The 14,110-nt window shown below is 44.5% G+C and overlaps 1 protein-coding gene across 8 annotated transcripts in view; it reads right to left on the minus strand.

Moving 5' to 3' along the window:
* The window catches only part of LOC140736746 (kynurenine--oxoglutarate transaminase 3-like), a 150,758-nt gene that overhangs the window by 8,374 nt on the left and 128,274 nt on the right, over window positions 1–14,110 (minus strand). For all 8 annotated transcript variants that reach the window (XM_073062631.1, XM_073062637.1, XM_073062633.1 and 5 more), the window contains one exon: window positions 10,520–10,593. In XM_073062631.1, coding sequence (XP_072918732.1) covers window positions 10,520–10,593 — 74 coding nt within the window. The remainder of the gene's footprint in view (window positions 1–10,519; window positions 10,594–14,110) is intronic.

Here is a 14,110-nt window from a genome sequence, read left to right on the forward strand (position 1 = left end):
GTATAGTGCCACCTGTTATATGTGACCTTCTGAGATTAAATAGAAAAAGCGATAAAATCTACATTGAGAAATACGTCAGCTCCGTAAAGCTGTAAAAATCTCCAAATACATTGCAAAAAGTTTGGCAGAAAGTGTGGTAATTATGAGCTGCAACTTTTAATGGACCACAAGCCAAATGGATTAGTAGGACAGTGGAATAGTGTTCACTGACAAATTCAACATTGGCCAGAACTCTACACACGGTCTGATTCTCCACAATGCTTAGTATTTCAGTGGGGTTCTTGTTACAGTGTATTTTTCCACAACTGCTATTAGCACTGGTTAGAAAGCTCTTTTAACTTGCTGTTATACAGATATACTGCACACCTGATGTGTACATATATACACTCAGTGGCCATTTTGTAAGCTTTATCTAATAAACAGGTGACCTGACAGAGGTGTGCAAGATGATGAGAGGCATTGGTCGTGTGGATAGTCAGAGGCTTTTTCCCAGGGCTGAAATGGTTGCCACAAGAGGCCACAGGTTTAAGGTGCTGGGGAATAGATACAGAGGAGATGTCAGGGGTAAGTTTTTTACTCAGAGAGTGGTGAGTGTGTAGAATGGGCTGTCAGCAAAAGTGGTGGAGGCAGATACGATAGGGTCTTTTAAGAGGATTTTAGATAGGTACATGGAGCTTAGTGAAATAGAGGGCTATAAGTAAGCCTAGTAATTTCTACGGTAGGGACATGTTCAGTACAACTTTGTGGGCTGAAGGGCTTGTACTGTGCTGTAGGTTTTCTATGTTTCTAAGTGGCTACTGAGTGCAGCTCATGGTCTCCTGTTGCTGTAGCCCATCCACTTCAAGGTTCAATGCATTGTGCATTCAGCACTGCACAACTCTGCTGTAACGTGTGGTTTTTTGAATTACTGTCACATTCCAGTCAGTTTGAACTAGTTTCCTCTGATCTCTCTCATTTTCACCCACAGTACTGCCGCTCACTGTTTTTTTTTCTGTTTTGGCACCATTCTCTGTGAACTCCGAGGGAGAAAATCCCAGGAGATCAGTAGTTTGTGAGATACTCAAACCACCCCGTCTGGCACCAACGATCATTCCACGGTCAAAGTCACTTCGATCACATTTCTTCCCCATTCTGATGTTTGGTCTGAACGACAACTGAACCTCTTGACCATGTCTGCATTGAGTTGTTGCCACACGATTGGCTGGTTAGATATCTTCATTAAAGAGCTGGTGTACAGGTGTACTCAATAAAGTGACCCTTGAATGTACACAGGAGCAAACTTCACTGCATTTTGAAATGGAGGGGAGATGTGCGGTGAATATTGTGCAGTGAGCTGTTGAAGGGGTGTGTTGGGTTAGACAACTGTTTATATCATCTCTATTTATTATATAATTATTTATGTCATCTGTAAAGAGATTGTATGTTCTCCCTGTGACTGTGTAGGTTACATCCAGGTGAGACCATAAGACAAGAAGCAAAATTAGGCCATTTGGCCCATCGAGTGTGCTCCACCATTCAATCATGACTGAGTTATTTATTAACACTCCCAACCCAAGCTTCCTGCATACTCCCTGTAACCTTTGATGCTCTTACTAATCTACCAGAACCTATTAACCTCCACTTTAAATATACCCAAAGACTTGGCTTCCACAACCAACTTAATTCCACAGATTCACCACCCTCCAGCTAGAGAAATTCCTCCTCATCTCTGGGGTGTATTGTGGTTACAGTACCAGTGACCCAGGTTCAATTCCCGCTGCTGCCTGTAAGGAGTTTGTACGCTCTCCCCGAGACCACATAAGAATTCTCCAGATGCTCTGGTTTCTGCCCACAATCCAAAGGCATACTGGTTGACATTGTAAATTGTCCCGTGATTAGGATAGGATTAAATCGGGGGATTGCTGGTTGGCACTGCTTGAAGCGTCATCTCTCAATAAATAAAGAAATAATAAATGGATGCCCTTCTATTCTGAGACTGTGCCCTCTGGTCCTAGCCTCCCCCACTATGGGAAACATCCTCACCATATCCATTAGTTCTTTCAATGCTCAACAGGTTTCAATTAGGTCACCCCTCATTTTTCTGAACTGCAGCAAGTACAGACCCAGTGCCATCAAACACTCCTCATATGTTAACCCTTTTATTCCAGAGGTCATTCTCGTGAACCTCCTTTGGATCTCTCTCCAAACCCAGCACTTCCTTTCTTAGATAAAGGGCCAAAATTTCTCACAATACTCCAAATGCAATCTGACCAATGTTTTATAAATCCTCAGCAATACATCCTGGTTTCTATATTCAAGTCCACTCAAAATGAATGCTAACATTGTACTTCCTTCCCACTGACTCAACTTGTAAGATAACCTGTAGGGACTCTGCACAAGGACACCTAAGTCCCTTTGCACCTCTGATTTTTGAATTTTCTCCCCATTTAGAAAATAGTCTACATCTTTAATCCTTCCACCAACATGCATGACCATACACTTCCAGACCCTACATTCTATCTGCCATTTTTTTGCTTATTCTCCTAATCTGTCTAATTCCTTCTGCAGACTCGCTACTTCCTCAGCATAACCTGCACCTCCATCTATCTTCATATCATCTGCAAACTTAGCCACAAAGCCATCAATCTCATCATCCAAATAATTTACACGTACTGTGAAAAGAAGTAGTCCTACCCTGTGGAACACCACTTGTCACCGGGAGCCAACCAAAAAAGGACCCCCCTCATTTTCACTCTTTCCCTTCTGCCAGCCAGCCAATTTTCTATCCATGCTAGTATCTTTCCTGCAATACCATTAGCTCTTATCTGGTTAAGCAGCCTCACATGCAGCAGCTTGTCAAAGGCCTTCTGATAATCCAAGTACATACCATCCACCAGTTCTCCTTTGTCTATCCTGCCTGCTATTCCTCAAAGGATTCCAACAGATTTGTCAGACGTGATCTTCCCATAAGGAAACCATACTGATTTTGACTATTTTATCATATGTCTCCAAGTACATCAAATCCTCTTCCTTAATAACAGACTCCAGCATCTTCCCAATCACTGAAGTCAGGCTTTCTTCTCCCTCCCTTCTTAGTGACATTTGCAATTTTCCAGTCCTGTGGAACTACTCCAGAATCTAGTGATTCTTGAGAGGTCATTACTAATGCCTCCACATTCCTTGTGGTTGTTATAGCTGGGTGTCAGTGGTTAGTAGGGATAACCTCCCACTACTTATTCAGTGCTCCCAATCACATGCGTCTCAAACTGCCCCTGACAATTAAGCCCAGCACCTGGCCTTCATGTGTGGCTTAGCTACTAGAACTAGGGGACATAGCCTCAAGATTTAGGAGAATAGATTTAGGACGGAGATGAAGAGGAAATGCTTTTCCCAGAGGGTGGTGAATCTGTGGAACTCTCTGCCCAATGAAGCAGTGGAGGCTACCTCAGTAAGTATATTTAAGACAAGGTTGGATAGATTTTTGCATAGTAGGGGAATTAAGGGTTATGGGAAAAATGCAGGTAGGTGGAGATGAGTCCATGGCCAGATCAGCCATGATCTTAGTGAATGGCAGAGCAGGCTCGATGGACAAGGTGGCCTACTCCTGTTCCTATTTCTTACGTTGAAAGTGGGTAATGACGGGTTGCTGGCACCTTCAAACCAGTCGCTTAGGGCAGATGGGGCTCATCAGCTGTGTTTGGAAATGCGACTCCGCTCTTTAAGAAAAGAGGAAGGCAGCAGAAAGGAAATTATACACCAGATAGCCTAACCTCAGTGGTTAGGAAGATGTCGGAGTCAATTGTTAAGAACGAGATGATGAAGTACTTGGTGACACAGGACAAGGGGATGCAGTGGATGTTGTATATTTGGACTTACAGAAGGCCTTTGACAAGTTGCCACACATGAGGCTGCTTACCAAGTTAAGAGCCCATGGTATTACAGGAAAATTACTAACTTGGTTAGAGTTAGCTGGCTGATTCATAGGAGGCAGCAAGTGGGAATAAAAGGTTCTTTTCTGGTTGGCTGCCGGTGACTAGTGGTGATCCGCAGGGTTTGGTGTTGGGACCAGTTCTTTTTATGCTCTATATAAATTATTTAAATTATATAATAGATGGCTTTGTTGCCAAGTTTGCAGATGATACAAAGGCTGGTGGAGGGGCAGGTAGTGTTGAGGAAACAGGAAAAAATGCAGAAGGATGGACAGATTAGGAGAATGGGCAAGAAAGTGGAAAATGAAATACAACGTTGGAAAATGCACAGTAATGCATTTTGGTAGTAGAAATAAATGTGTGGACTATTTTCTAAATGGGGAAAAAATCCAGGAACCTGAGATGCAGAGGGACTTGGGAGTCCTTGTGCAGAACACCCTAAAGGTTAACTTGCAGGTTGAGTCAGTGGTGAGAAAGGCAAATGGCACATTAACATTCATTTCAAGAGGTCTAGAATACAAGAGCAAGGATGTGATGCTGAGGCTTTAAAAGGCACTGGTGAGGCCTCACCTTGAGTATTGTGAACAGTTTTGGGCCCCTCATCTTAGAAAAGATGTACTGGCATTGGAGAGAGTCCAGAGGAGGTTCACAAGGATGATTCCAGGAATGAAAGGGTTATCATACAAGGAATGTTTGATGGCTCTGGGTCTGTACTCGCTAGAATTCAGAAGGATGAGGGGAGATCTCACTGAAACCTTTCCAATGTTGAAAGATCTAGACATAGATGTGGAAAGGATATTTCTCATGGTGGGAGAGTCTCAGACAAGAGGGCACCGCTTCAGCATAGAGGAGCGTCCTTTCAAAACAGAGATATGGAGTAATTTTTTTAGCCAGGGTGTGGTGAATTTGTGGAATTTGTTGCCACATGCAGCTGTGGAGGACAGGTCGTTGGTGTATTTAAGGCAAGAGATTGATAGGTTCTTGATTGGACATGGAATCAAAGGTCGGGAACTGGGGTTGAGGAGGAGAGAAGAAAAGGATCAGCCATGATTGAATGGCGGAGCAGACTCGATAGGCCAGATGGCCTAATTCTGCTCCTATGTCTTATGGTCTTATCAGGGAGAAGGAAAACTCTGATCTCAAACCTCCACTGCCTTGTGACTATACCCACTCATGGGGAAGACTATGGGTGTAAACTCCTAGGAAAGATCCAGAGCTGGAGTCCATAAGGCAGTCCTACATTGAGTTCAATGCTGACTGGCAACTCCTGTGATGCCATTGTATCTGTTTCTGCCGTTCCTTTGGTTTCATCAACTGCATGGAGAGGGGGAGCCTGCTGCACGGGCAACAGCTTGCTCTCTGTATCAGCATCATGCTGCCCTGTCTTGTATACTGGCGTACATCGCAGAGGGGCAGAGAGAGAAAAAAGAGGGGGGAATAAATAAACAAACAAATAAATAAGGGAGGGGGTAAGAAGGGGAGGAGGAACATTAACGGAAGTTAGAGAAGTCAATGTTCATGCCATCAGGTTGGAGGCTACCCAGATGGAATATAAGGTGTTGTTCCTCCAACCTGAGTGTGGCTTCATCTTGATAATAGAGGAGGCCATGGATAGACATATCAGAATGGGAATGGGACGTGGAATTAAAATGTTTGGCCACTGGGAGATCCTGCTTTCTCTGGCGGACAGAGGGTAGGTGTTCAGTGAAATGTTCTTCCAGCCTGCATCAGGTCTCACCTATAGAAGGCCACACCGGGAGCACCGGACGCAGTATACCACACCAGCCGACTCACAGGTGAAGTGTCACCTCACCTGGAAGTGATCCTTCTGGGTAGCCTCCAACCTGATGTTTTGGGGATTTGAACATACCAGCTTTGATTGCTAGTCAATCACAAGGGTTGAAGAATAATTTCCAAGCATTGTTTCGACATCCACCTTGCTGTACATCCAGAATTACACATAAGCCAGACAAAGTAAGGTCAATTGCTTTAATTCACCACAGATCTGATAGAGGTTTCTAAGATTATGAGAGGCATAGATAGAGTAGCCAGAGAATCTCTTTTTCTCAGGGTTGAAATGTCTAATACCAGAGGGCATGGATTTAAGGTGAGAGGGCTAGGTTTAAAGGCGATGTGAGGGGTAAGAGAGTGGTGATGCTTGGAATGCACTGCCTGGTATGGTGGTTGAGGCAAATACATTAGAGGCTTCTAAGAGACGTTTAGATAGGTACATAAATGTGAGGAAGATGGAGGGATGTGGACATTATGTAGGTAGGAAGGATTAGTGTTTGGAGGTTTTTGAATTACTTTTCATCTGGTTCAGCTCAACACTGTGGGCCTAAGTGACTGTTCCTGTGTTGTACTGTTCTATATTCTAACATAAACCACAATTGTAGGCCATATCTTGGGTAATAAGGAGTCTGAGTACAAAGAGGAAATTAAGAACCTGGTGGCATGGTACGAAGACAATAACCTATCCCTCAACATCAGCAAGATGAAGGAATTGGTTGTTGACTTCAGAAGGAGTAGCGGACCTCACAACCTCATCTACATTGGTGGTGCGCAGGTAGAACAGGTCAAAAGCTTTAAGTTCCTCAGGATGAATATCACAAATGACCTGACTTGGTCTAAACAAGCAGAGTCCACTGCCAAGAAGGTCCACCAATGCCTTTACTTCCTGAGAAAGCTGAAGACATTTGGCCTGTCCCCTAAAACCCTCACTAATTTTTATAGGTGCACCGTAGAAAGCATTCTTCTAGGGTGCATCACAAACTAGTATGGAAGTTGTCCTGTCCAAGATCGGAAGAAGCTGCAGAAGATCGTAAACCTAGCCCAGCACATCACACAAACCAATCTTCCATCCTTGGACTCAATTACACCTCACGCTGTCGGAGCAGTGCTGCCAGGATAATCAAGGACAAGACCCACCCAGCCAACACACTTTTTGTCCCACTTCCCTCCGGGAGAAGGTTCAGGAGCATGAAGATTCGTATGGCCAGATTTGGGAACAGCTTCTTTCCAACTGTGATAAGACGGGTGAACGGATCCTGACCCGGATCTGGGCCGTACCTTCCAAATATCCGGACCTGGCTTGCACTACCTCACATTCCCTTTCCTATTTTCTAATTATGATTTATAATTTAAATTTTTATTATATTTACTTTGATTTGTACTTCAGGGAGCGCGAAGCGCAGAAACAAATATCACTGTGATGATTGTACATATCAATTGTTTGGTGACAATTAAGTATTATAAACCAACCAGGTGTAGGTTTACAGTACGTGCTGGGGGAAGTCAGCAGGCTGAGCAGCATCTGTGGGAATCAAGTTATTGTTGATGTTTCTGTTCGACATCCTTTATCACAGCTTATACTTCCGATATACTGCTTATGATATATTTTAATGATCCGGAAGAGGGGACCAAGCATAGTGTATTTAAGTTTGCTGATGACACTAAATTGAGTGGAAAACCTAATTGTGCAGAGTATACGGAGTGTCTGTAGAGAGATATAGACAGGTTAAGTGAGTGGACAAGTGTCTGACAGATGGAGTACAATGTTGGTAAATGCGAGGTCATCCACTTTGGAAGGAAAAGCAGAAGATCAGGTAATTATTTAAATGGTAAAAATTTGCAGCATACTGCTGTGCAGAGGGGCTTGGGAGTGCTTGTGCATGAATTGCCAAAGGTTGGTTTGCAGGTGCAGCAGGCTATCAAGAAGGCAAATGGAAAATTGGCCTTCATTGCTAGAGGGATTGAACTTCAGAGCAGGAAGATTATGCTGCAACTGTACAGGGTACTGGTGAGGCCACACCTGGAGTACTGCATGCAGTTTTGGTCTCCTTACTTGAGGAGGAATATACTGGCTTTGGAGGCGGTGCAGAGGAGATTCACCAGGTTAATTCCAGAGATGAGGGAGTTAGACAATGAGGAGAGATTGATTCGCCTGGGACTGTACTCGCTGGAATTCAGAAGGATGAGAGGAGATCTTATAGAAACATATAAAATTATAAAAGGGATAGATAAGATAGAGACAGGAAAGTTATTTCCACTGGTAGGTGAGACTAGAACTAGGGGACATAGCCTCAAGATTCGGGGGAGTAAATTTACAATAGAGATAAGGAGTAACTGCTTTTCCGAAAGAGTGGTGAATCTGTGGAATTCTCTGCCCAATGAAGCAGTGGAGGCTACCTCAGTAAATATATTTAAGACAAGGCTGGATCGATTTTTGCATAGTGGAGAATTATGGGATTTGGGGAAAAGGCAGGTAGGTGGAGATGAGTCCATGATCAGATCAGCCATGATCTTATTGAATGTAGAGCAAGCTCGACAGGCTAGATGGCTTCCTTCAGCTCCTATTTCTTATGATATGTCCGTGAGAGACCATATCAAAGGTGGCGATGAATCAGCATACAGGAGGGAGACTGAAAATCTGGCTGAGTGGTGTCAAAACATCAACCTCTGACTCAATGTCAGTGAGACCAAGGAGCTGTTTGTAGACTCCAGGAGACTGAAACCAGGGGGTCCATGAGCCAGTTCTCATTGGTGGATCAGAGGAGGAGAGGGTCAGTAACTTTAAATTCTTGGGGGTCAGTAACTCAGCTGAACTGTCCTGGACCTATCATATAAATATTATTGCAAATAAAACATGACAGGGCTTCTACTTCCTCAGGAGTCTGCAGAGATTCGGCATGTCATCAAAATCCTTGACAAACTTCCATGGACGTGTAGTGGAAAGTGAATTGACTGGATGCACTATGACCTGGTATACACACCAAATATTTTTGGTAGTGGATTTGGCTCAGTATGTCACAGGTAACGCCCTCCCAACATCAAGCACATCTACATGAACACTGTCTGTTGTAGGAAGGCAGCATCCATTATCTGGTCAAATATGATGGCAGAATATAGTATTAATGGTAAGACTTTAGGCAGTGTGGAGGATCAGAGGGATCTTGGGGTCAAAGTCCATTGGACACTCAAAGCTGCTACGCAGGTTAACTCTGTAGTTAAGAAGCCATATGGTGCACTGGCCTTCATTAACCGTGGGATTGAGTTTAAGAGCTGAGAGGCAATGTTGCAGCCATATAGGACCCTTGCAGTACTGTGATCAATTCTGGTCGCCTCATGACAGGAAGGACATGGAAATCATAGAAAGGAGTGACGGAGGATGAGAGGTGACCTGACAGAGGTCTACAAGATAATGAGAGGCATTGATCATGTGGATAGTCAAGGATTTTCCCCAGGGCTGAAATGGCTAGCACGAGAGGGCATAGTTTTAAGGTGCTTGGAAGTAGGTACAGAGGAGATGTCATGGGTAAGTTTTTTATGCAGAGAGTGCTGAGTCCGTGGAAAGAGATGCCGGCAGTGGTGGTGGAGGTGGAAATGATAGGGTCTTTTAAGAGACTCTTGGATGGCTACATGGAGCTTAGAAAAATAGAGGGCTATGGGTAAAGCCTAGGTAGTTCTAAAGTAGGGACATGTTCGGCACAGCTTTGTGGGCCAAAGGGCCTGTATTGTGCTGTCTGTTTTCTATGTTTCTAAGGATGTTGGGAACTGCAAGGGTGGAGTGACTCAGGACGAGTGTGGGACAGATGGCAGAGAAGGAGTGTCAGGGCTGGGGTGTGGCTCAGATGCAGGCGTACCCAGCCTTGAGACACCAGGTTAGGTCAATTGATTCCAAACAATTGGTTTACTGATCATTACAGAATGCTTCTCAGGTGCTTCCCACCCCCTCCCCTCTCCCTTCCCCCTTTCCCATCCATGACCCCCTCTCCCTGCCTTCTTCCCACTCTCTGTCGACAATAGAGACCCATACCAGAATCAGGTTTATCATCACTCACGTATGTCATGAAATTTGTTTTTTTTTCCTCACGGCAGCAGTACAGTGCAATACATTAAATTATTACAATACTGTAAAAACGTCTGAGGCACCCTAGCTATACACATGTGCTTAAAGACTTTTGCACAGGTCTGTACCTACCACCCATGTAGTAGAAGGGAAACTATCATCAACGTCAAAGTGTTCAACTCATTTCTAGACTCAGTCATACCTCAAATTTCAACAATTAAGACTTGTTAACTAATTCTATCTTACTATGTGCTACTAATGTATTCACTACCTTGAAAAGTTACTTTATTCTAGAGATACAGTGCACTAACAGGTCCTTCCAGCCCAGCGAGTCTCTAAGGGCACCTAACTACACCCAAGTGACCAATTACCCTACTAACTTGGACATCTCCAGAATGTGAGAGTGATCCTGCGAACAGAAATTGAAAGACGGCCGAGTACCTTTTCTTTGCGATAAATAAACAATGAATATTTCTGGGATATCAGGAGAACATGTTCTTGACCATAGAACCACCGTTCTATCTTTACCATCCATGTGATATGTTTAACAGGTTTAACTTGGTTCATTGTTTTATCTCAGAAGACAGCACTGTTGAGGACTGATTTTTCTCAATGACTGGAGATTCATATCTAGATTTTTGGCTCAAGTCTCTGAGGAGTTATTTTCATTGACAATCTTCTGACTCAGAGCCACCGTCAGTATTTGTTATATCTGATGTAGACATCGCATTGTTCCCCACTCCCAAAACCAAGTACAATGTACCTTGTTCTTAATCATCCATTTCACAAATTTGTTATCATAAGGCTCATCGCCTTCCATCTCGGAGAGATCGACATCTAGAGAGAAAGATATGTAAATAATTAGAAGAAATCTAAATTTTCATTGTGAAGCAAGCTAAACATTAGGGTCCAGTAAAGGACCCAAGCCCATCCAGTTTTTTTTTAAATTTTAAGTTACAGCACTATAACAGGCTATTTCAGCTCAAATGCACGCATGTCACCAATTAACCTACTAACCCGCACATCTTCAGGCCATGGGAGGAAACCAGATTTCCCGGAGGAATCCCACCAGTCACAGGGAGAATTTTCAAACTCCTTGACGATAGTGGCAGAATTACAGCTGGCGCTATAATAGTGTTACGCTAACTGCTATGCGACCGCAGAACGCAGAACACAAAGCAATGTTGCCATAGACTGAATGACTTCGGAGAGCTCCAATAAATAGCATTCCTCAAATTGAAAACAACGTTGGCCCTTTACCAACAATAACCTCTTTCTTCCTTCCATTCTTCTCCACTTCTAATGGTAGTAACTTCAAGTACAAGTGCCCTGAAGCTCTGTCTGCACTCCATGAAGGTTCACGCACGTGAACGTTCCTCGTGACCTTGGGCAGCTAACATCTGTGAGCTGTTCCATGGCAATTCGGGGTGGGGATGGCAGGAGCTACCTGAATGAACAGATCCTCATCCAGAATCCACGCTTGTGCTTGTCATTTTTTGCCAGGCTGGCATCGGGAGCAGGAAACATGACACATGCCCGTCTTGGTGTGGGGTCAGAAGGTCAATCAACCGTCACCCTGGATGGAGTCTGCCAAGTGTGACCACACCACAGAGGTGGGAAGGATATTCCTGGTTCGTGCGTCTGGTTGTGGATTCAGAGTCGGTTGGGGTGAAGTCCATTCGCACTCAATGGAAGAATGCCACTCTAAGCTCCCCCAGCGGTCCTGCACATTCTTTCCTTTGAGATATTTACCTACCTCTGTAATGAAGGCTATCATTGAACCCACTTCGCTATTCCTGGCAATACATTCCAGACTCTAACCACCACTGCACAAAAATAGTTTCCTCTCATGTTAGTATTCGTACTTTTATAGATACACCATAAAGATCACTGTATCCGGATGCAGGGCAGCTTGGTACGACAGCTGTGCCGCCCAAGGCCACAGTCCCTCACACAAACCAGCCTCCCCTCTATCGTATCTCACGGCACTTTCTGCTGCCCTGAGAAAGTGGCCAACGTAACCAAGGACCCCTTCCACCCTGCTCATTCTCCCTCCTCTCCACCCTCCCCCTCCTGTCAGGCAGGAGACACATAGGCCTGAAAGGACATACCACAAGAACAGCCTCCAGCTCACTTTACCAGCCTCTTGAACAGACCTCTCACACACTAAAATATGGACTCCTGATCAAAGCCAAAGAGAAACTTATTACCAAAGTACATATATGTCAGTATATATTGAGACTTGGTTTCTTACACATATTTACAGGAAAATAAAGAAACAGAATAGAGGTGATTAAAAACTATACACAAATAAGGACTGACAAAATGCTGGAACTCAGCAGCAGCTATGGAAAAGAGTAAACAGATGACGTTTCAAGCCGAGACCCTTCATCAGGACTGACAACCAATGTGCCAAAAAAGACAAATTGTGCAAATATATACACACATAAATCATATTGAGAACTCAAGTTGTAGAGACCTTGAAAATGAGTCCATGGGTTGTTGAATCAGTTCAGAGTTGAGGTTGAGTGAAGTTATCCTTGCTGGTTCAGGAAGCTGATGGTTGAAGTGGAATAACTGTTCCTGAACCTGGTGGATTGGAACCTGAGGCCTCCTTCCTGGTTGGATCTTCCAATCTATCTTAGCGTGACCTTGCACTTTCTCTGAACTGCAACACCATGTTGCTCATTTCCATAGATGCTGCCTGACCTGCTCCAGCATCTTGTGGGGGCACCTATCCCTTCAAGCAGCCTAACTGCTACACCCGCCCATACACCTCCTCCCTCACTCCCACTCAAGGCCCCAATCAGTCCCTCCAGGTGAGGCAACACATTTCACCTGCAAATCTGCTGGGGTTGTCTATTGAGTCCAGTGCTCCCGGTGCGGCCTCCTCTACATTGGTGAGACCCGTCGTAAATTGGGGGACCGCAACAAGAAGCACCTCTGCTCCATCCACCATAGGCTGGTCTTCCCGGTGGCCAAACATTTCAATTCCAATTCCCATTTCCACATGTTGGTCCATGGCCTTCACTTGTACCAAGGTGAGGCCACCCCCAAGGTGGAGGAGCAACACCTTATATTCTGTCTGTGTAGCATTCGACCTGATGGTATGAATATCGATTTCTCCTTCTGGTGAACAAAAATCTCCTCCCCCCCTTCCTCTATTCCCTACACTGACTTCTTAACCTCTTCTCACCTGCCTATTACTTCCCCCTGGGTCCCCTCCTCCTTCCCTTTCTCTTATGGTCCACTCTCCTCTCCTAAGGGATTCTTCCTTCTCCAGCCCTTGACTTTTCCCACCCACCTGGCTTCACCTATCACCTTCCCCTCCCCCACCTTTCCTCAGGCTAACTGCACAGTGGCAGAGGCAGGTACATGAAGGATATTTAAGGTAGGCATACGGATAATTTAGGTAGCAGAGTGGAGATACATCTCTACCAAAGCAGGTGCGAAGTGCTCCTTCCCTCCACGGTCCTGCAGAACACCCTTGGGCAAGGTGTAGCAACTGCTCCCCCCCCCCCCCCCCCGATCAGGGTCATGTGAAGGCCTGGGAGCCTGTGGTGGATGACGGTACGAGCAGCTAGTGTTGTGCGACCACTGATTCAAGGCAGACAAATCTCTGAAGAGTATTGATAACAGCTAGAGTCACCCGTTTTGTAAAGACACGTCCCAGAAACCAATTCTGTAGAAAAATTTGCCAAGAACAATCATGGTCATGGAAAGACCATAATTGCCCACATTGTATGACATGGCACATAATGAACAAACCAACCTTGATGATAGAAAGCTGGAGGGCTATGTAGGAGGGAAGGGTTAGATTGATCTTACAGTAGGTTAGAAGGTTGGCACAGCATTGTGCGCTGAAGAACCTGTATTGTGCTGTAATGTTCAAAGTTCTATCTTTATATTCAAGATTATTCATTGTCATTCTTTAGCACAGAAGATTAAAGGAGAACAGTGTAAAAAGCACAATAAGCACAAAGAACATAATAAATATAAATGCAGAATATAGTATTAATGGTAAGACTCTTGGCAGTGTGGAGGATCAGAGGGATCTTGGGGTCTGAGTCCATAGGACGTTCAAAGCAGCTGCGCAGGTTGACGCTGTGGTTAAGAAGGTGTATGGTGTATTGGCCTTCATCAATCGTAGAATTAAATTTAGGAGCCAAGAGGTAATGTTACAGTTATATAGGACCCTGGTCAGACCCCACTTGGAGTACTGTGCTCAGTTCTGGTCACCTCACTACAGAAAAGATGTGGAAACCATAGAAAGGGTACAGAGGAGATTTACAAGGATGTTGCCTGGATTGGGAAGCATGCCTTATGAAAACAGGTTGTGTGAACTTGGCCTTTT

Source organism: Hemitrygon akajei, chromosome 12 (genome assembly GCF_048418815.1).
Source record: "Hemitrygon akajei chromosome 12, sHemAka1.3, whole genome shotgun sequence".
Classification (NCBI taxonomy): domain Eukaryota; kingdom Metazoa; phylum Chordata; class Chondrichthyes; order Myliobatiformes; family Dasyatidae; genus Hemitrygon; species Hemitrygon akajei.